The 23338-nt window shown below is 40.8% G+C and overlaps 2 protein-coding genes across 2 annotated transcripts; one reads left to right on the top strand and one right to left on the bottom strand.

Moving 5' to 3' along the window:
• Nucleotides 1-238: 238 nt before the first annotated feature.
• Nucleotides 239-7001, top strand: LOC144648795 (beta-1,4-N-acetylgalactosaminyltransferase 3-like). The gene is made up of 4 exons (XM_078508252.1): nucleotides 239-1422; nucleotides 3558-4077; nucleotides 4971-5115; nucleotides 6523-7001. Exons 1-4 carry the CDS (start codon nucleotides 248-250, stop codon nucleotides 6669-6671), a joined length of 1989 nt encoding a protein of 662 aa, XP_078364378.1. The 5' UTR covers nucleotides 239-247; the 3' UTR covers nucleotides 6672-7001.
• An 845-nt stretch (nucleotides 7002-7846) lies between these two features.
• Nucleotides 7847-21423, bottom strand: LOC144650363 (beta-1,4-N-acetylgalactosaminyltransferase 3-like). Its single transcript, XM_078510020.1, has 4 exons — nucleotides 20142-21423; nucleotides 14720-15239; nucleotides 13216-13360; nucleotides 7847-12007 (listed from the first exon to the last, which is right to left on the bottom strand). Exons 1-4 carry the CDS (start codon nucleotides 21194-21196, stop codon nucleotides 11859-11861), a joined length of 1869 nt encoding a protein of 622 aa, XP_078366146.1. The 5' UTR covers nucleotides 21197-21423; the 3' UTR covers nucleotides 7847-11858.
• Nucleotides 21424-23338: the final 1915 nt, after the last annotated feature.

Below are 23338 nucleotides of genomic sequence, written 5' to 3'. Positions count from 1 at the left end.
TTTCTTGGCATTTTCCCTTCCATGAATTGTTTTTTTTGGTTTTTCCGCCACCCCTCCCATCACTATTCTAATGGTACGTCCCTAAGTCGTCTTCGTCGAATTCCGGGACTGTATTTTGTTTACTTATATGTAACGGCTTGTTCGGCGTCAAGTTACCAGACCTCACGTCATGACTTCCGGCACGACCGGTGTCACGGCTTGGGAACTGAGGTCAGGCTGTTTTATTTTTTCCGTTTTATTTTTCGCTATGGCTCTTTCTTGTCTTCCCTGCTTTCCTGTCCGCTCTCGCAGGTTCAGAAGATTGGTTAAGCTTCTCGCTATAGTACTGGTTTCTACTTCAATCTTGTATTTTGCTCTCATTGCTGGTAGAAACGGTTCACGCGATGAAGGAACAAAACCTGAACAAACAGTGAGCAGTGATTCGAATGGAAATTTCTCTGAAGAAGTACAACAAACCAACGATACGCGGCCAGAAGGAGAAAGAAAACGTCAACAAACAGTGACAAGTGATTCGGGTGGAAATTTCACTGAAGGAGTACAACAAATCAACGATACACGGCGCGAAGAAGGAAAAAAGGGTAAACTGACAGTTTCCATCTGGCGAGATGTGTGCGGCGGTAAAGTGAAAGTGTTGAAAAATTCGCCGTTTTATCCTAGCTATCCTGACGAAAAAAAGTTTATCCATGAGTTTCAAATCGAAGACAACAAACTGGAGTACGGTCAAACGATCACTGGTTTTATACACCCGGCTAACAGTGGATTTTTCCGCTTTGCGACAGCCTCCGATGATTCATCAGAGTTGTGGCTCAGTTCAAGTGAAGATCCCGAAGAGAAACAGTTAATTGCGAGGGTGTTTACCGAAGATTCTATAGGCTGGACGAAGAAGAACGAGCTGGATAAATATCCTAATCAAGTTTCGAGAGATGTGGAGCTTCGTAACGGAAGTCGATATTACATCGAAGTTATTCATAAACAAGGCGCTGGCGATGGATTTGTGCAAGTTTTCTGGGTGCGTCCTGGCGACGCGGATTTCCAACTGATCAGCGCTGAGTATCTATCGTCGTATTCTGACGATTTCGTGGGTGCCACAAAAGTAGATGCCATGAATAAATTACTCGCTAAGCGCCTAGCTGTATCCGAGAAAAAATGGAAAAAATACTCCAACTTTTTCCCTCTTCCGTTGATTAGCAAAGGAAATTATCTTCCACCATGTGCTTACCAGACTAGTTTTATTGTCAAGGAAAAAATCGACAAAGAAAACGGGGTTCATCTTGTTTATCTATCCAACGTGTTTCCACAAGATGATACGTTTATGGGAAACAAAGGAAATGTGTGGTCTTGGAGTAACCGAGTCGCTGATAAAGAAATAATTCAATCAGTAGTGGACAAGATGATCGCTTCTCTTTGCAGGAAAACTGCCAAGTAAGTAAAGTAAAAATTCACATTTTTTTTTCAGCAAATTGCAACCTATGCTCGGTTCCCAGGCAGCTATTTTCCTTTTCCGGCATTGACAAAGAGGTGGTATTATTTCAAATATTAGGACATGACAGATGGACAGATGGTGAATACGGCACTAAAATGCGACAGCGACACAATTAAATGCTCAAATATGACAGTTGTGCAGTTACCATTAACAGCTAAAAATTGGCAAGTACACACGCAGTGGGTAATTTAGTTGACGTATTTGAACATGACATGTCAAGCTCGAAGTCCACAAGTGCTCACCAGTGAAGATACCTGTTTCTCAACGGCGGGGTCACGCAAATACAAGAAACACCTCACGTTGATGTTTCATGTCAGACTTGTACCCAGAGGTTGATGGGACGGAGAGAGAAAATGATGCATTGCGCGCCGCTCAAAAAGCGAGAGAAGCGACTGGGTACGAGTCTGGTTTCATGTCACCAGTGTGAACAACATAACATAACGACATAGTTGGAACATTATGACATAAGCATAACGACATAAGGAAAGAACTGGTATTTTCTTTATGTCGCTGTGTCGCTAGTGTGACCCAGGTCTAAAAATACGGCATATAAAGGGACTGCGTACTACCGAAATCCGATTATGGGATTTATTTTAATGTGAATGGAGTTGACGTGTATCCAAAAATTCCTTTTTGTACATGAAACAAGTTGCAAACTTAACAAATTGACGTCAGTACTAGTGTTTTTTATGCGTCAGTTTTTTTTAATGTATCAGTCAATTCCAAGCGAGATCATCCCACCCCGGGCAAATCCCGGGCATTTGATCGCTACTAAGGCCCAGATAGTGGGAAATTTGATCGAACAGAAGCCCGGATGGTCGGGCATTTGACTGTCTACAAAATGTGTCATAAACTATAAAACGCTAGCGAGCTCAAGCGCGTGAAGTTAGTATTTTGTTTCGTTAATGCAAAGTAGTTTCAACTCACCTTTTCCTATCAAAATTTGCTGATTAATAGGGTATGAGTGTCCGTTAAGACCTAGTGTTAACGAGAAAACCCAACTTACAATGGCATTTCAGCCCCGACTGGTTGGGCATGATCGTACAACTGGCCCACATAGTTGGGAATTTGATCAGACATTTTGAAAAAAGTCAAAACCAACACTCCAAATTCCAATTCGATCTTCGATGCACGTACACGTCTCAACGAGCTCTAAGCTCTTCGGTCTTACGTGGGTAAATAAATTACATTTACATTTTTGAGAGAAGCGACGGCCGGAAATGCGTCTGCTCTCGCAGGCTAACATTTAAAATGCCCGGGGGTTTGTCCGGGAGGGCCATGATCTCGCTTCAAATTGACTTGTACACAACATTGTCAAATGTTTTCCACGAGCCAAAGATTCGATTATAAGAATATTGTTTTTCCGACCCAGGCTTATTCCCTTCTCCCTCCCCTTCGAACGCCGGCCACGCAGGCTAATTTGTCTGCCGATTTTAGGCACGACACGACACGACACTTCGCCGTTTTGGCTTTAAAAAAGGAATCCTCACAGAGATAAAGTGACAAAAATGAAAATACCTGATTTTGTTTCAACTTAAAACATATTTAATTGTATTTTATTTGCAATTTTTCAACTCAAAATTATATTCTTTTCAAAATCTCAGCCTCAGTTTTATTCTTAAAATATTCTTAAAAATTCGCAAATTTCAGCCTCGATTTCCTTATAAAACAGTTTGATAAAATAAAAAGAATGTATCACAAAAATCAGTTTAGTAGAATACATCATCGAAGCATAAACGAGTGCAGTGTACACGCCTGTAAACAATATTTTTTTCAAATATCTCGGGACCTTGCCTGCCTGCCTGTCCGCTGCTTGCCCGCTGCTTGCCCGCTTGCCCGGTTGCCTGCTTGCCCGCTCGCCTTCCTTTTTCCCTGCCTGCCTGCCTGCTTGCTTCCCCGCTTGCCCGCTTGCCTGCTCGCCTTCCTCCCTGCCTGCCTGCTTTCGACTGCTTGCCCGCTTGCCTTCCTCCCCGCCTGCTTGCCTGCCTGCTCGCCTGCCTTTTGGTTGGCAACTTGCTTCCATGTCTGCAAACGTACTTCCTTGATTGATTTGTTGATCTCTTTGTCTGTCCAGGGAATACTTTTTAAAGAGAATCCACAAGGTTATACAAAAGTCGGATCCAGTTTATGGCGATCGTTTCTCTGTCGACGTGGAAGTTGGTTTAAATCATAGCAGGAAATCATTCCGGTTGTCAGAGCACGTCTATCAGAAGAAGGGAAGTGACAAATTGTGTTTCCCAGAAGGATTTAACTGGAACAGCAACGCCACTGTGTATTTCATACTCCCTGTCAAAGACCAAGGAAGATGGGTCTATCATTTTATCAACGAACTCACTGTCGCCAGCTTATTAACCGGTGATACGAACTTCCATGTCATAGTTGTTGACTTTGAAAGTCAGGATATCGACATGGCCAAAGCTTTTAACACTTCTCTGTTACACAGCAGACATACAATTGTTAACTTATCGGGTAAATTTTACAAGACACTCGCCATAAACGAGGCTGTGGCGCGTGTTCCAAGTGACCATGATCTGTTGTTCTTGTTTGATCTTCACATTGATGTGCCTGCAGACATCATGGACAGCGTTAGAAAGGTTAATGGCTTTTAGTTTTCTCTTCCTAAAGAACCTCGATCAATACGAGTCAGCATACGTAGAATGCGTGACCTAAGTGCACGAGAAAGCGTGGCCCGAAGAAGAAAAGGAAAGTTTAGGAACGCTTGTCACGCGTTCTCCAGTTTCCGCGCATTTTTCGACGATCTAAAAAGGGATTCCTCGTCTTTCAGTTCCTGTTTGGTGAATGGTTTGACTGGTGATGGGTGACCTTGTGATTGCCCTTATTGAAAGAATAACGTTCTACCCAGCTCCTCCTCGTCCATGACAGTGGCCTGCGTAGACTGTCCACAACCTCTCTATTTTTGAACGCAAAAAAGCGGGAGAATCGGTGAGCGAGACGAGCGTGAGCGCTAAGCTCGTGGGAGGGGGATGTGCGGGAGGGAGCGAAGCGAGCGAAAGAAAAATAGAAAGCCCCTCTATTTTTTTCCACCCCCCACCACCTCGTGCCTCCCGTTTTGCCTGGCGTCCAGTTCTCTCGCAGTTCTTTTCCGGCGCTCACCAATCGAAAAAATAAGAAAAAATAGAAGGCTGTGAACAGTCTATGGCCTGTGTGGCTAGAGGGATTTCACGGGCGGGTGCACCGAAGCCGCAAAGGGAATTTCGCGAGTGACGAGGGAAACTCTGGGATCTCAACTTCATTCTCATCGAGGCTTTGCCACCTTTAGTAAGAAGCACTCGCCAATCCAAATCCAAATCCAAATCCAAAGAGTGTATAGAGATGTAGCAATATGTATCCACCGATTGTTAAGTATTATATCCCCTGCACAATCGAGGTTCTTTTGTCAAATCCTTGAATCACTACTATAGAAAGAAGGTGCTGTTTTTTCCCTGGCGTGCATTATCATTTTTTATTTTTTTGGTTTATCTTTCAGAATACCATTGAGGGACGGGTTGCTTATTTCCCCGCGGTAGGTCGTCTTGATTGTGGAAGTACGCATGCGGATCACCGAGGCTTTTGGCAACTGAACGGGTATGGCTTGCTTGGTGTATACAAGTCTGATTGGGCAAAGTTTGGCGGTAAGTGGAACATAATTTGTTCCTGAAATTTTGCCAGGAGAATTGGCTAATATCACTTCTTATTTTTTTCTCAGAGGGCACGGTAACAAATCTTGCAATCTGATTGGTTCTTAGGGCGGGCAAGATTCTCCTATCTCTGCCCACGGGCCACGGTAGCGCTTTCGTGATTTTCATTTCGCGGCGAAACGAACGAACCCATGACAGTTTTGCTTTCCAAAATCGATGTAGTTGCTCACCAACCGTTGTCAGCCGAGGGCAGCATTTTCAAGGCCGAGGTCACAGTTTTTAACCATACAGACCTCCCAGTCGGCAAATGACATATATATATATATTCCGCAAGATTGATCAGGATAACTGTTAAATTGTCAACGAAACCCATTTCACAGCTGGATAAAATGTGGTTATGCAGTTTTTCACCAGTAGTCTCCTTCGTAACCGGTTTTGGGCGTGTCACGCGTGGGTTATTATTACGTGACGAGCCTAAACAATGGCTTCGAATTGAAGAAGACTACTCTTTACAAGACCTCCGACGAATCTTGGCAGGCAACGTATATCACAGGTTATTATACAACAAATGCATGCGCTGCGCAAATATGGTCAAAATGTGATTGTTATCTGTCATCCGTACATGACAGATATCCTGCGATATACGTAGGTTGTCAAGATTCGTCCGAAATCTTGGAAATGCTGCACAACAACAACCCAGTTTTTTCTAGCTACAAAATGTATTTTGTTGACAATTTGTTGAATAATAAAACAATTATCCTGCTCAATCTTGCGGAATATCGACTGATTTTAGCTAAGTATCAGGCGATATTCCGCGCGATTTCGCAGGAAAATTGTTAAATGTACGGATGCCGGAAAAAACACTTATGGGACTACGTCACCGAGATTTCGCAGTTTTTTGTATTGGTCTAAACTGTTTTGAAATAAGTGGTAGGCAATTTTACCCATGAAAAACATTAACTTGGAACAATTGACGGAAGATATAACCTTTACTTGGGGATAGAAGTCAAACTTCGGCTATGAATATCGATTGTTTTGAAGGCGCGCGGAAACAACTTGAAAACGTTGGCTAACGCTTTCAACTTGCAATCCATTTTCATCCGAGCCATCTGCAGCCAAACGCGCTTTTAAACAGTTTAGTTCTCTAAAATAGCAATTGTTAATAAAAATGGACCATTATTTTTAGGTTTCCTACGACACGAGTATAGATTTGCGCTGTTCAAAAATCTGGGAAAAACAGTGTCATAGTCCCTAATAACTAAGTATTGTCTAATAACTCAGTACTATCTGCTCGCTATAGAAAACTCGAGGTCGTAGTCGAAATGTTTCGTGTACTTGATTTTTCTTTAGTAGTTTGTAACAGTTTCCCGGCTTTGATTCAATTTTCTCTTTCTTCCAAAGGAATGGACTCTGAGAAGTTCAAATATAAATGGGGCGGGGAGGACTGGGATCTACTTGACCGTGTTTTTAACGCCCAATTGGAAGTCGAACGAATCAAGTACCCAGGCCTCTATCATCATTATCACAGTAAAAAAGGAAAGTGGAGATGAGGCACTGTGTAATCTGCGCCCGTAGATTGTTTGGAGATGGAATGATTTGAGGTGGAGGAAGTGCAAAATCACGTTTGCCGGTGAACGCTGAGACCAGAAAAGAAAAGGATTACAGATTGGGAATACAGTCAACTCTCTCTAAGACGGACACCTTCGGGACCGGTCGCAGCTGTCCGTCTTAGAGAGGTGTCCGCTCTGTAGAGAGTCGAGGTAACATGACACCAGTAATTCTGAGATAATAAAGCTAAACCTTTGCATAATGCAACAAACCTTTGCATACTGCAACAAAACAACAATAATAAAAGGACCGTATTTGCTTGATAAAGCAAAAATTGAGAGCTTCTACAAACTGTAATACTGTAAGTAGACAACGAGCTCTTTAGTGTCCATACACGTAAGCAGAGAAGTAACCCGTTAAAGCGTCATATACACGTATCCTTAGGGCACTGACTAACTTTGTCTTAGGTCGATACGAAGTTTGGAAATATTTTCACTAATAAAACATGATAAAAAAAACTCTTGTCAAGTGTCCGTTAATGATTTCAAAGTGTCCTTTGTCCGTCTTAGAGAGGTGTCCGTCTTATAGGGAGTTTGGTTACAGTAAAATGACTGAAAAACGGCAGGGACCGTCACCAGCTGTCCGTCTTACGGAGGTGTCCGTCTTATAGAGGTGTCCGTTAAGAGAGAGTTGACTGTAACCTAGCCTCCCACGCAGTCGTTCTTAGGGGGCGATCTAGCCTGCGAATACAGCCGCCTCTCATTCGCGTCCCGCAACGAAGAGCGAAACGCGTTGCGGGACGCGAATGAGAGGCGGCTGTATTCGCAGGCTAGGGGCGATCGTGTTACACGATAGAATGACTGCGTGGGAGGCTAGAAATAACCCAAATGTAAGGAAATCCGCTTTGGATTTTGGATATAAGTCATTCTAACGTACTATTTCATACCATGATTGTGTATTGGCAAAGCGCGCTTATTTAGTTTCTTGACATTTTGAATGGAAAATTTAAAAGTAATTATATATATTTAGGTTAAACTTAGGTTTTTGATATATTTTCTAGTGAATTTCATTTTAGTTTTAACACTCGATAGGTAGAGTTTAAATTCCGACAGCTTTCATAACATGCAATTGTTTATTTAAATGTATCCGAACCCAGTGCGAGAAAAACCTTTCCTTTTACGAGACAGAAAAAATGGACTGACTCATCGGGGAATAACAGTTTGCTCGTCAAGGTTACTACAGACTGAAAAAAGACTAAAAACGAACGTACAACAGGCAAAGAAAGAAGTCGTTTTATAGTCAAATAGTTCTTTATTGCCCTAAATTTTCGAGGGTTGAAATCTCGTGTGTAATTCTTTCTGCCAACATTATGAATTTAGCGCTCAGTTAAACTTGCATGATAATAATAGAACTTTGTTACGATTTACTACGCCATCCAACGTGGAAGAGCAATCAGTATTAAAAAAAACTAAAACGTCCTGTAACTTGGCATTTTCTTGCACCTACCAAACAAGCTGACGGATTAAATCATTATAATAAATTGGCGATTTGGCGCCCGAAGAGCTTATTTGATATTGATTAAAGTGTCTATCCAGCCTACAGGTTTTTTGTGGTTTTCGTATCTCTTTAATGCATAAACAAGTATTCCAAAAGAAATTTTTGGATTCCGCCACTTTTTCGCTGCAAAATCGAGCTTTAAAGTTCCCGCTTCGGCCACGCCCAAAGAAGTTGACCGCGTGATCGAGGATTGGTGATGAGTGACGTCATATCAGGAACCGCTCAAAGCGTTTGCATTTGTTTATTTGCTTGACAGCCACAACATAAGGTTTGTTTTTCCCAAGAATTCTTCGAGTTTGGATGAAATACTCACAAGACAGTGATTTCTTATCTGAAGAAGACGTGACTAGCAGTTCATCTGATTCGAACGAAGAGATCGAGTCCGGAGAACTCGAATCGTTCGCTTGCACTGCAGTAGAAGATAAGAGTAACAAAGAAGAACGCGCTTACTCTCGAGAACCTCTAGCGGACGATGCATGGATAGAAGAATATAATCGAGAGAAGCAACTTATTGAAGAGAGGGAACGAAAATTACAAAACCAGCTTAACAGAGTCGTGGAATTAGACACATACCGGTATATAGATACTTTTTCCAAACACTCACTCCGCGCGTTAAATTTGCATTTTGTACGCAAATTCACTCCAGAAAGCTTTGAATAGAAACTTGACGCGTCGCGAAACCTACAACGACGGACGGAAATCGATCTGCATTCTCAGGCTGTATACCTTAAATTTTCATTACAGATGTGAAACGAAAATGAAAACAATATAACGAATAGACTGTAAGCACTATTATTCCCGAAAATTGCCCTTGACACTCACACAACGCATTGACTTGAAAGTGGTATGCTTGTTTGTTTTGAATCGAAACTTGTCGCGTCGGTAGATTTGCGTATGTTGCAAATAAATGTGCCCTTAGTTGATACGCAAAAGATTGATATTAAAACATGTTTATTACTTTTATTAGTCCTTCTTATAACAGCTTATTAAAATACGGGCTACTTTAGTCCTTCTTGTTACAGCCTAATAAAAATACAAGCGACTTTTCACGCGTTTAGAAATGCCGACAACACGCGCTTATGATAAGTGCGACTGATTGTCTCAAAAACGATTAACAAACAGTCATAACCTATCGATTTTTTAACTTTTATAACTTAGAAAAACTTTTCTTTTCATTGTGACAATGCTTACTTTAGGCTGTGAAAGCTTTGATAAACTTTTCATTGTACGCACTTTAAACAAACAATAGCGCTTGCAGAGACCGTTCCGTGATAAAATTATAACTTTACATGTATGGGAGTTGAAACCCTGAAAAGCTACGTACGAGCGCAGTGACCTTGATTATAAAGATCACATTTTAATAAGACTTTATGAACAAGACTTACAAGAAACAGAAATAGAAATTCAAGCGATATTCGAGGGAGAAATAATTCGCTTTACCTTGACTGGTCGACAAATCGAACGTCGCTTCAGCTACATGTTATCTTTGCTTGGCGACGCTTGCTCGCTTATTATTTCTACACGATGGTTGACAATATGCAATAAAAATCTCTTGGGAAGTTGGCGACGTTTACTTGTAGTTTTCTAGGCGTCTAGCGAGACGCGTGTCTTGTCGTTCGAGAACAGACACTCAATCAAATGAATAATGAGTAATGAATACCCGATGACGACTTCGACTGGACAAAGTTAAGTATTCCGGTGAAATCTTGGCACAGGAACAATGCCAATATCATCTTAGATCAGCGACCGTTGGCATTGAAGATTTTCAAAGGAATGTCTTCTTGTAATATCCCTGGGAGCGAAGTAGCAAGCACAGACGGCAGACGAAGCACTCGGATTCCACTTTGCTCGTTTTTACTTGACGAAGTCCATCTACTTTTTCCTTCTAGCCTTTGCTTCTGTTCTCATATCACCCCAAAATGCAGCGCAATACCCTTTTCTTCGTTTGGAGTATTCAAGCATACCGCAACGACGCATCTATCTGGTATATTTCTACCGTCAGTATCTCCTCGCTATTACAGAAGAAATGCTGACTTCAAATGGCGGCAAGATTTCGCGGTTCCTGATCTGACGTCACAGCCGGTCTGGAACCCAGACTCTTTCTGGTCTTGACTCCCGGTCAACTTCTTTGGGCGTGGCCGAAGCGGGAACTTTAAAGCTCGATTTTGCAGCGAAAAAGTGGCGGAATCCAAAAATTTCTTTTAGAAAACTTGTTTATGCATTATAGAGATACGAAAACCACAAAAAACCTGTAGGCTGGATAGACACTTTAACGTAAATTTCATTATGTTTTACCAGGACATCGCTAAATTGCCCAAAATACAAACCAAGAAGTTGCTAAAAACCTAGGCTAGTGATTCGAATTAACTTAAAATTAGTAAAATAAATCGTTTGCAACTGAAAACTAAACTAAGCTCGGCAAACGAGGAACTAATACGGATTAGGAGAGGCAACCTCGTTCTCAGGGTCTCTCTCTCTCCCCGCTCCCAAGAGCTTTTAAAGGCGGGGAGAGACCCTGGGAGCGAGGTTGTAGGAGAGGGTGTATACCATGAATTTAGAATCTAGGCGCGTATTACAAAGACTCTAGGGAGGTTTAGCAATGACGACGTCGACGCCGAGGACAACGCCTCTGGTGCAAAATGAATTCATATTTTACTCGAGAATCTCGCGATTATCCAGAGGTATTCAGTGTATCTATTTGTATAGGAACTAGCCCAAGCTGAATATGTAAAGAAAGCGTTCATTCCCAAAAAGAAATACGGAAATTTAGCTGTCATTGTTCACGTTCTACAATATACGCAATACTTGGTCATTTCACGTTGTTGTTTCGCAGAAAACGGCCAAGAAATGCACCAGGATTGAAAACGCACGAGCAGAGTTGTTATGTTGCTCATTTGGTGACGTTCTCCTTCACGTTGCCGTCGTGGTTTGCTAAAGCTTCCTACTATTCAATTCGAGACGTTTAATTCGACGGAGGTCGCTAAATCAAATCACTACGAATCCTAAAATAATATAACAGCATACATCTTAATAAAGAAGGGAAACCAAATTTGTGCATTAAAGTTTGACTGCCTTTGGTTGCGTTCTTGTAATTCAAATTAACAGAACAAACATAAGTTATAAAAAAAGGTGTTTCTTGAGTGAGAACTGAAGTTCATTTTCAGAAAGCCATTGACCCATTCCAGTACTTTTGCATTCAGCTATCTTCAGTATAAACCACATCGTCGACTTAAAAATCGTTTCTAGACCCTCGCACGGCTGCGCCTCGGATTCTCAGGAACGGTGTACACGCTGCTAGCTTTAGCTCTCGTAGGAATGCTCTTCGGCACTTATAAAAATAAACCTGTGACCACGAGACACTCCATGTAGACGAACACCACCATATAGATCAGTCACTCTTTTTCCCTTCCGCTTTCCTATCGGTAATTTTATCTGTTCAAAAATTTGCCCATAACACCTCGACTGCCGATAAACAGGACCTCCGCGTCTCCCAGTGCATCAATACCAATCAAATTTGTTGTTCACCAGTAAAAGTATGATGTGAAAGTTTAACCATCAGCTTAAGAGACAACAGACCGGGTCCATTGCACAGCGGTACGCTCCAACCAATCTAGACGCGCCTGCGCAGTGCGTCAACTCCAACTTCCCTTTTTGTTGTGATAATGATGATAGAGGCCTGGGTACTTGATTCGTTCTATTTCCAACTTGGCGTTTACAACACGGTCCAGTAGATCCCAGTCCTCCCCGCCCCATTTATATTTGAATTCTTCGATGTTCATACCTTTGCGAAAAAAGAAAAAATGAATCAAAGTAGAAAATCAAGATTATTGTACACCTTATTGTTACTCACTTTCGCGGGACTTTAAAAAAACGCGATACTAAAGACCCGCGAAAAAAAGTTGTTGCGAAAAATTAACGACGCGAAATTTAATACTCTTCTACATAATTTACCATAATTCGTTATAATTAATCGACGTCACCGTCAGTTTAACTACATTACTACATAGTAATCTTGGTACAGTCGTCAAACTAGCTCTGCATTGTTACAAAGGAACATATGCTTGTCAAACTGTTTTCTGTTTCGTTTTGTTACACATTTGTATAGAGCTAACCGAAAACAGGCTAACCTGAGCATTATTCAGGCTAACCGGAATGCTATTCAAGCTAACCGGAGTGATATTCAGTCTAACTGTTTCGTTTCGTTTCGGGATTTTGTACATGCCTTCTCGAACTCCCCGATTTTTGAACCAATTTTCGTTCACCTGGAGGTCCGAGTGATCGGAATTCCACTGTATCAACGTCGATAGAAATCTACAACGGAGGAGCCAAGTAGCTCATAACTGCAGGATGAAGCTTAATTCTTAACTCCGGTACTGTGGCATGAAGCAACTTGGGTATTGCAAGGGGTGTTTGTCCAACACGGTTAACCACCTTTACCCATTAATACACCTCGCCGGAGAGGGCAATTTTATTTTTTACGCCCACTTTAGACACTTATTTTTTTTTTCGAATTTTATCAACGAGTTAAAAGGAAAATGTTCGATCTAATGTGCCTCGCCCGGGCGGACTCGGGGCGTGCCGGACGTCCGCCTAAAGACTAAGTGTGATAACCACTAGACAACCGGGAGCTGGCTCCCAGATTTCGTAAATTTTAATTATCGTGTTTCCCTTCCAGATATAGCTACTAACCGTAAACAGGCTAACCAAAGTGCATAGTAGGATAACCGAAGTGAATAGTAGGCTAACCGAAGTGAAAAGTAGGCTGATCGGAGTGAAAAGTAGGATAACCGGAGTGCATAGCAGGCTAACCGGTACTAGTTACCAGTCAACGACCCTATGTGGCCGCCATCTTGAAGTGGGCGTAAAAAAAAAAGCCCGGAGAGGGCCACTGTAAAGGTAAAGTGGAATTCTTAATGTCTAAGCTTATTTTCTTCTTAAATATTTGATCATTACATACCCAGGATCGGATACTCGCTCTCTTCCACTTACCGCCAAATTTCGCCCAATCAGACTTGTATATACCGAGCAAGCCAAACCCGTCCATTTGCCAAAAGCCTCGGTGATGATCATACGTACTCTCACAATCTAGACGACCAACCGCGGGGAAATAAGCAATTCGTCCCTCTATGGTGTTCTGTGGAAACGTCAACAAGAAGCTAACCATGTGAAAGGTTAAGTATGAGGATACAAAAACAGCACCTTCTTTTTGTAGTAGTGGTACAAAGACTTGAGTAAAAGTCAGGTGCTACAGAGCACATGACTTTGAATCGCCCTTCTTTAATACGGTTACTACGCTTATAAGTTGAATGCGCAACGAGAGACGTTTTGCGCCTAAGTTTTACCATTAAAACTGCGCTGTTGTCAGGGACTACAGAGCTAGTTTGCATTGGAAACATCTCGAGCTATTTGACGTCAGCAGTCTGTCGTACTTTCAAGGGATTCAACTTTCGCGCGAACGGGACTGCTGCCGTCAATAGCACGAGATGAAAACTAGCTCTGTCGCCCCTGACAACAGCAGAGTTTTAACGGTAAAACTTGGGCGCGAAACTTCCCTTGTTGCACACTCAGCTGATAAGCGTAGTACCAAAGAGACAGAGAGGTGTAGAGTTTTTACAGAGGTTGAGTTTATATGAAGTTTTAAGGAATTCTTTGAACTGTCCGTAATAGGGAGGTCGTCCGATTATTGAGGTGTCTGTTAGCAGGTTCGACTGTGCTCTTTCTTTCGTTTTCTCTCTAAATTTCGCTTATAAGTTGGGCTCTTGTTTTTTGTTCAATTTCGTTGCAGTGCGAAAAACTAAGTTAAAATTGAACTAAATATGTCAAAAATGGACCGATGATCATGTCGCCCCCCCCCCCCCCCCCCTTATTAAGCGCGTCCAGTGCCCAGTGGGAGATTAAGAGATTGGGGACCACATATGCTGGCACAATATTTGCCACATTTAAGTGACGAGTCGTCTACACGAGCAATTTTCGCATGTGGCAACTTTTTATTTGTCACATAAAAGCTAACAAGCCAGCTTGTCAACAAATATATTTGTCGCAAAAAAATTGGCCAATTTCTCTCATCTACACGAGCAAATAAACACAAAAATTGTCACACAAAAATTGCTCGTGTAAACTAGGCTTTACTCGAGAATCTTACTCGTAGCGTTACACCCTTTTATACCATGCCATAGAAAATACAGCCAATCAGAATACAGGAAAGCCGTTGTATATTCGACGGTATTCAACCCAACCTTCCCATCGTGCGTTGCGATGTTGTTATCGATGAAATTTAGTAAGCGTATTTTCTATGGCATGGTATAAAATAGTTACACAACACTTTCTCGTGGTATACTTTGGAATATCCCACTTGTCACTTGTATTTTCTTCGTATACACACTCGCCTAAAGGCTCGTGTGTATACCGAGAAAATACAAGTGACTCGTGGGATATTCCATAGTATACCACTAGAAAGCGTTGCATAACTAGTATGTAGGTAACAGCCACTAACCTTTCTAACGCTGTCCATGATGTCTGCAGGCACATCAATGTGAAGATCAAACAAGAACAACAGATCATGGTCATTTGGAACACGCGCCACAGCCTCGTTTATGGCGAGTGTCTTGTAGAATTTACCTGTGATGTTAACAATGGTATGTCTCCTGTGTAACAGAGAAGTATTAAAAGCTTTGGCCATGTCGATATCCTGACTTTCAAAGTCAACAACTATAACGTGGAAGTTCGTATCACCGGTTAATAAGCTGGCGACAGTGAGTTCGTTGATAAAATGATAGACCCATCTTCCTTGGTCTTTGACAGGGAGTATGAAGTACACAGTGGCTTTGCTGTTCCAGTTAAATCCTTCTGGGAAACACAATTTGTCACTTCCCTTCTTCTGATAGACGTGCTCTGATAACCGGAATGACTTCTTGGTATGATTTAAACCAACTTCCACGTCGACAGAAAAACGATCGCCATAAACTGGATCGGACTTCTGTAAAACCTTGTGGATTCTCTTTAAAAAGTAATCCCTGGAAAGGGAACGAAAAACAATCAATCAGCCTGCCTGCCTGTCTGTCCGTCGGTCAGTGAGTCAGTCAGTCCATCCGTCCGTCCGTCCGTCCGTCCGTCCGTCCATCAATCAATCAATCACAATTAATCAATAAAATTTATTTACCCTCAGAGCCGACGGGGGCTGACTAGGACTCTAGCAGCCTCGTCCCCAGTCGTCCCCGGCGAATTTGGATGTGACGTCACCCGCCAAGCTTGTCGGGGAAGTTCGCCTAGGACGCCTGGCAATAAACGGCAAATCCAATATGGCGGAGCCTGTCCAACGATTGAACTTCAGTCAACTTCTTGAAGAACTTAAAAACGCGTCAGAATTAGGCTGGGATTCCTTCTTCCATGTCTGCCAGCAAACTCGTGAAGTAATTGGAGATTTTTTATTAAGGTAGAAAAATTAAATGTCGATTTTTATGCGCAGCAAATTGTACCATCTAAAGAGCTTTATAAAGAATATGTTCCACTAACTGTAACTGGCGATGGGAGCTGTCTCTATCGATTGATTTCTCTGTTGGTGTCTTGGTGAACGGAGATAGAATAGTGGTCGTTCGTGGAAAGTTGTATGATGAGTATTTTTGCTTCTCGCTAACACAACAACAACAGCGGTGAAAAGATAAAAGGCTCAAAGCTGATATCCATCAGTACTTTCAACTGTGCTTTCGTGTGTGCTTTGTTTGTTCCTTTGCCTTCGCTTTTTTCGAATATTTTTCGCAGTTTTATCCAAGGTAAGTGAAGTTGTAACTATTTATTCGAAGTATCAGTAGCGAAATATATGACTAAAGCTACTTATCAGAAAATTAGAAAGCTGTGTAGTGGTTTGTTTTCTGGGAAACAAACGCTGCAATTCGCCTACTGTTGGTGACGATACCGAGTTGTAATGTGTCAACTCAGCTGCTTAACAGATTCAACTTCTCTCTTGTGAACTTCAGACTTGTGAGACTCTATAACATACCAAATTCCCTTCGGCCACTAAGCATTGACAAGATTATGATTGTAAGGAAACAAAAAACTGTTCCGAATGGACTGGTATCAAAATGTTTAGAATGGCTTCATTTCAGTTTAAAAGTCGTTTGTTACTGTTAGTTAATGTTATATTTATATTGTTACTATTGTTACTATACAAACATTATCCAGAGTATCTTCTAGATATACAATGTACTCTATTTGGATTCATTAAAGACCTTTAGCCACTTAGCTTGGCACAATCAATCAAAAGGCTTTATTCTTCTCTTATGCTTTAGAAAGATGGGTTGGTACAAGCAGATCAGGTTTCATCAGCTGGCAATGTCATACATTTTCTATGGGCAGACCTCAAATATCAAGAGAATATGAAAACATAATATAACACTTTCCACTGCCTCCAGCTTTCCCTGCCTCCTCCCCAAATCACCCCACCCTACCAAAAATTCCAATTACTACGGCTAGTTTTTTGGTATATATTGCAAGAGTTGAATACATGTAAATACTTTTGTATACTGTACTGTGTTTATGTGTGTGTGTGTGTGTGTGTGTCTCAGTCAAGCTCAGTTTAATATCTCTGCAAGTAGGAGTTAAAAAGGTGGTAGTTTAAGGAATGGGAAAAATAGTCAGTGTACCCATGTGAGGAAAAATACAAATATTTTTGGGCTATCAAAAATGCAGAATGGGGCTCACAAATTAAAAAGAAACTGGTCCAAAAGCCCCAGTAACCAGCTTTTCTGGAGTGGTTCAAACAATATTTAAACATTATATATTTTGATATTTTAATTTATTTGCAAATAAACATATAAACACAGTATATATATATTGTGTTTATGTGTTTCTTTGCAAGTAAATGTCAGAGAGAATAGCAGAAGAATCATACTTTGTTAAACGAGCTATGTCTACAATGATGCAGTATGTACCTTGTCTAAAGGGGAAAGCAGTGCACTTCTGTTTCTTTTTGAACATCTCAGCAGGTAAATTTGTCAAAACTACACGAAAATTGGCAGCAAAATATATAAACTTCAGCTGAAATGCTAACTCTGCAACTGAGGGAAATTGAAATAAATTTCCACACCTTTTGGGCTGACAAGAACTGTTGGCTATTTAGTGGTGCTACACAATGGAAATGTTATCAATTCACACTTGGAATCTGCAATAAGTCATGACCAGCTGTAATTTTTATTTAATAAGCTCATTGAATTGACGAAAATTATTGAAGCATACTTGTTATATATTACCTGAACATGGCCCAGGATTTGGATTAACATCTCCTGCTAATGAAATGAGCCAGAGTATACAAGAAAAAGACAGGCTACATCAAGATCAAATAAAGTTTTGGTTTACGAGAGTTAGATTTTTTTTTTCTTTCTCTAAAAAGCTAAATAAAAAATTACGGGTAATCAATGACAAGCTTTAATACATGCATCGGGGGATTAGCCCTCTTCTCTCAAGTAAGCTGAATTGTTTCTTTGTTTTCGCACATAAATTTGTAAACAACAAAGGTCGAAAATCCCGACCCTAGCTCTATAAACATTGAGATCGACGCCTTTCAGGTTTAAATAAAACTAACATAGTTACTAGTACCTGGCGAACGTAATTTGCTTACCACAAAGAACTTCTAGATACATGTAGACCCATGTATCACTACGAGTAGTGAACGAAAACAATGATAACAGAATAATTTTCTTAACTCTATTAAATACGACCAATACCATTCTGCAAGGCAGGAAAAAAACGGCATTACAGTTCGTCTCCGCCATCTAAAATAGTCCAAAAATGTTCAAAAGGGATGCAGTTTCCTCATGAACCAGAAATATTTTCTTTTCCTCGCAGAAAAACGTATATTTTCGTCGAGCTATATCTGGGACTTTTTCTCGCTAAACTGGGACTTTTTTGCCATTTTGTGCCAGGCCTCGCGCTATCGCGCTCGGTTCCAGTCCTCCTCCGCTCACTCGCATAGCGCGGTATGGCCTGGGGACGAGGCTGGGACTCTAGCAAAACATATGCTTATAACCGAAATGATTTCCTGCTATGATATAAACCAACTTCCACGTCGAGAATAAAACGATTGCCGTTAACTGGATCTGACTTCTGCATAACCTAACCTATTGACGATTGGAGTTTTTCGGACATTTTTATATGTTCTGGTCATTTTTTTGCCTTAAATTAGATCCAAACTACTCAAAACGGCATTTGGAAAGCGTGTCCACTTGCTTTTCACTCGCATCGCGTCTTATGGCATTTTGCTCGGGCATGCGCACAAAATCGTGATAGACTTCTTCTTATCCTTTTGCTGCAGTTGTTGGCCTTCTACCAGGCTTGCTTTAAAGTAGAAAAGAGAAGAAGAGTGAAATTTTATAAGTTGTATAAACAAACATTTTTAAAACTCTATTCCTTTCATCCAATAGAGTTTTAGAAATGTTTGTATACACAAACATTGGTTATGTTGCAATCCCGCCCTCGCGTTCTTTGGTTACGAAACGTTTTCAACATTGGCTTTACTATTTTTGTTTTTCTATCTATTCTTTCTACATTTTCTTCTCTCGCAGCTGCCAACGCTGTTACCAAGATATTTTGTTCAGATTTTAGAAGCAAAATATAAGGATTTTGTTTACATTTGGCTGAAATACATCTTTTCAAAACCCGCAACGCCTTTGCAGGTTGTCACGCTGCGAACAAACCAGAAACGCTGCGCCAATATTTACCAGTTGCTCTAATGAGAAACGTGTTGGCGTCTTATTTGCATTTTAAGTGTAATAACCTAAAAGTGTCCGTCAAAACAACTAAGATACTCTTTTTTCGCTATTTAATACTCGGCCATTTACTAGCGTGCACGGCCGTGCACTGAAAGTGGCGGGCTCCTGGAGCAATTTACAACGCACTTTGATGCAGGAAGAGCTATCTCTACAGAAATTTTTATTACTATTTTTTTATTATATCAACACCCAACGCACTTGATATAACGCGAAATAAAAGTATCGATCGTGGTATGTGTATTTGACATACAATACATCATAATATTCCTCAAATTGCGCTCCTATACTCACAAACTTCAAACTTTTAAAACCGGGCAACTTACGCGAATGCCTTCTGACAAATTTTTAACTTCATTATGCCCTCTCTTCGCGAGCATTTTTGGTGGGCAGTGTTTGTTTATCAGCGCTATGCTCTTAACGGTACCCATGCATTTTATGCTCACAACTGACTCTTTTTTAAAGGGTTCCCAATCAAGGCTTTGTTTTATAAATAATAACATGAAAAAATAGATAGCGCATTTCTTCCAATATGAAAGAAGCGCGTCTCTTTAATAGCCAAAACTTCGCGCGTTTAATATCTGAATATCTCAGGTCGCTTTGTTTATAAAAGCATCTTTAAGTACTTGAAGTAGTACAGCAATATCACGGCAACTGAAACAATAACACTATAATTAATGGAGTTCTTTAAGAGCGGTATGGAATTATTTCGGCTCATTGGGCTCTTTGATCTAGATAGCACTGGCGGGAAAAACGGCCCCGGCAGCAATTTCAAGTGTTTTTACAAAGTACCTCCCCAAGCCAACCAACTGTACGATAGTAAAAACAAGACCTTTTCGTTTGACCTCACGATTCAGCTAAGCGATGTACAATGTAATAAATCAATATTACGTATCATGAAAATTAATATACAAAATTCCATGCTTGGGTTTCGAACTGGCAAAAAAAAAAAAACAAGGAGATTTTACTTTTCCACTAAATATAGTGCATTTTTTGTATATATAATTTCAAAAAATAACAATAATTATTGGTTTAAAAACTTGATTAAAATTAAACACTGCGTGTGTTCAGTAATTTACGGTATACAAGTTTATAATATATAATTATCAAACGTAGATAAAGATCTAACATTTACATATTCTATTTTAAACTTACTTGGAGGTCATTTGACGAAGTGAAGCCATCATTTTATCCGCGACTGAATAAATAACTTCTTTATCGGCAATACGGTTTTGCCAAGTCCACACAATTCCCGGATCGCCCATGCTAGTGTCGTCAGCAGGGTAGACATTCGATTCAGAAACCATTTTCAGACCTTCGTAGCGATAGACATTGCCGCTTAACACAAAACTGGTTTTGTAATCACATCGAGGGAGATATTTGTCTTTAGGAATTAATGGCAGTGAATAAAATTTTAAGTGTTCACTGCTAGTCCTGTTGACTTTCAGTTTGTATTCGTGATGATATCTCTCTGAAAGCACCATATGAGCGGACTCTTTTTTCGCGGTAACCGCGCTGTTGTTGGCAGACGTTGATAGGAATTCGGAACTAATCAGTTTGAAATCTGTGCCGCCGGACCTTTTCCAAAAAACTTGCACAAATCCGTTCCCAGTGCCCTGTTTATGAATGACTTCGATGTAATATCGTTTTCCTCCGCGAAGTTTCACGTCCTGCGAAATTTGATCAGGATATTTATGCAGCTCGTTCTTCTGCGTCCAAGCGGAGCTTCCTTCGGTAAATACACGAGCAATCATCCATTTCTCTTCGGGATCTTCGCTCGGACTGAGCCATAATTCTGATGAATCGTCGGAGGCTATCGCAAAGCGGTAAGATCCACTCTTCGCCGGATGTAAGAACCCGAAAATAAGCTGGCCATAGTCCGTTCTGTCATCTTCAACCTGAAATAAGTCTGTAATTATCTTTTTTTCGTCCGGATAGCGCGGAAAAAACAGCGATTGCCTTAAGTTTGCTACATTCGAACCACACAGCGCTTGCCAAAGGTGAACACTCAGTCCGGCAAATGAAACGGGTTCAACTTCAGCGGTGACATTAACACGTGTTTCTTGTTGAAGTTTAACAACTGTGCTGTTATCACGGTGTTTAGAAAAGGTGAAGACGAAATACGAGATTGAACAGGTTAAGAGCAGGAAAACCAACACCTTTCCAAATCTCTGAAGTCTCCGCAACCGAAGAAAGCTTCCAAGGGCCATGAAGAATGAACTGAGTCGCTTTCTGCTGTTTTATGCTTTGTCACGTCATTTAAATATTGCAACAAACCGGTTGGAATTTTAATGATGCCAATCTGTCAATATTTGACTAAAAATCGAAGTGCAAGGGTCATATTACTAAAGTAACTTAGGATAAATGGTCCATCAACACCTATGACCCTCACCTAACTAATCCTCGCCCTGAACGCCGGCCACGCAGGCTAGAAACATTGTTGAACCTCAGATATTGAGAACGCTGCGTTTTCCACCCGGCAACAAAAGCACGTGTTATAAAATATTTCCATATGCGGATAAACAGAAATAGAACTGGTGTGGCGCTTTTTAAATAACCGGAAATTCCGGGGGCATCACAGGCCGCCCAGGCTCTGGCTTCGTTAATAATTTGCAACAGTCGTTGTCGGTTCGATCTCAAGCGATCGAAAAATATGCTCCACAAGATAAATAAAGATCACTTACCTATTGTCGATTGTGTGTTATTGTGTGATTTTGTTGGGTTTTGTGAAATCGATGGCAAGTGAGGAATTAATCGTCCCAAAACCCCACAAAATCACACAATAACACACAATCGACAATGGGTAAGTGATCTTTATTTCTCTGGCTTACAGTTTATTGAAATTAGGAACGAAAAATCTCAAAGTCATCGATTTATGGAGCATATTTTTCGATCGCTCGAGTCGAACCGACAACAACCGTTGCCAGAGCTTGGGCTTCCTGTGGGAGCATCGCATGGAACGGTAGCCTGCGTCTCGATGCGTCGCAGCCGGAGGTGTCACAAAACCTCGGTATAGTCTATACAGAGGTTTAGTTTTGTCTGCAACGCAGGCTAATGGAACGGGTCCGGCGAGGTTTTGTTGTTTTTCAAAAAATTCGAAAACATTTTCCAGTCCGTTACAGTCAATGCGCCACTGGAATTTTCCTGAAGATGCAAACCGAATGGACAGCGCGTGGTATTACCAGCGTGGAGTCCGTGACCACCGGTCTACGGCGGGTTATATTCCGGGGCGATCGAATTGCAGGCGCGAAGTGCAAAGCACCGAGAAGGAAAGCCTGCACACATCTCTCAGGATATCGAGTGTTCGCGTCCAAATTTCCCCTTTCATTTTTGCCCCGCCGGTCGAGCGCTCCGGAAAGCCTGTTCGCAGGCTAGTTATATTCCGGAGAATTTATTTCAAATAAAAAGCAATTAACAGCTGACAGGTCCTTACTGCTGCAGGGAGAAGAAAAAACAAAAACGAGATAATAAAAACCATACGGAGTTGAATAACGCAATAAGCACTTTTTCAGATATTTTGATTTGTAAAATCAAAACAAGCAGGTGGCGCACATGGTGGCGTTGTATTACATCCGCTATATTTGAATTCTGCTAAAAATATTAACAAGTTTCAAATCAGGCAGATGTTTAAATGAAATGCAAAGAAATTGGCGAGAAAGCGCACTAGTAAATTCTGATTTTTAATATTCCAGTTGACATTCAATTTGAATTCACTGCCTCCCATAATACAAGGCTGGAGGAATTTATTTTAGTGTTATTATTTTTTAATTCAGTTTGCATTCTACCGCAAATATTTACTAGGGTTACCAGAATGCAAACAAAATTATAACCAGACAAGCTCGATCAATTATGGCAATTATGGAGAAGCCTGTACTGAGCTACTTCAAAGTATAATGTTTTAATGCACACTGCTTTTTCAAAGGTCCATTTTATAACATGTACAAACTGTTGAGAGTACCTTAAATTACCTTATTAAATTAACGCAAATTTCAAACATTCGCGTTAATTTAAGTCGCGTTAATTTTTGTTAATCTGTTAACGTTAATTTCCACACCGTTAATAAAGTGGAGCGTTGATTCTTGACTCCAAGGAAAAAGCATTATTTTATCTGCCACTATCATTGATACTGCGAAGAACGCTTAAAGTGGGGAAAGTACCACGAACATTGTTTGCGTTAAAAATTATACGCCTACAAGTGTTAAAATAAACTTGTTCCCGGTTGCGTACGCCGCGTTAATTTCCTTCATTTTGAAATGTTACCCCCTCTTTCGCGGTAATTTCCTATATTGGGAAGTAATTTTTCCTTCAATTCGCGTTAATTTAAGTCGCGTTAATTTCAAATACCTTAATTA

Source organism: Oculina patagonica, chromosome 4 (assembly GCF_052425735.1).
Source record: "Oculina patagonica isolate OP01 chromosome 4, crgOcupat, whole genome shotgun sequence".
Lineage (NCBI taxonomy): Eukaryota > Metazoa > Cnidaria > Anthozoa > Scleractinia > Oculinidae > Oculina > Oculina patagonica.
Note: the sequence above shows the minus strand (reverse complement) of the source record. Positions and strands in the feature narration are given on the sequence as shown.

What these genes read in the sequence shown, in the direction of transcription:
- LOC144648795 (XM_078508252.1), top strand. Translation starts at nt 248, where the DNA reads ATGGCTCTTTCTTGTCTTCCCTGCTTTCCTGTCCGCTCTCGCAGGTTC. An exon ending in CTTTGCAGGAAAACTGCCAA is followed by an intron (nt 1,423 to 3,557) that starts GTAAGTAAAGTA and finishes TTGTCTGTCCAG; the next exon opens with GGAATACTTTTTAAAGAGAA. An exon ending in TCATGGACAGCGTTAGAAAG is followed by an intron (nt 4,078 to 4,970) that starts GTTAATGGCTTT and finishes TTTATCTTTCAG; the next exon opens with AATACCATTGAGGGACGGGT.
- LOC144650363 (XM_078510020.1), bottom strand. Translation starts at nt 21,196, where the DNA reads ATGGCCCTTGGAAGCTTTCTTCGGTTGCGGAGACTTCAGAGATTTGGA. An exon ending in TCATGGACAGCGTTAGAAAG is followed by an intron (nt 13,361 to 14,719) that starts GTTAGTGGCTGT and finishes ACGTTTCCACAG; the next exon opens with AACACCATAGAGGGACGAAT. An exon ending in TGATTGGGCGAAATTTGGCG is followed by an intron (nt 12,008 to 13,215) that starts GTAAGTGGAAGA and finishes TTTTTCGCAAAG; the next exon opens with GTATGAACATCGAAGAATTC.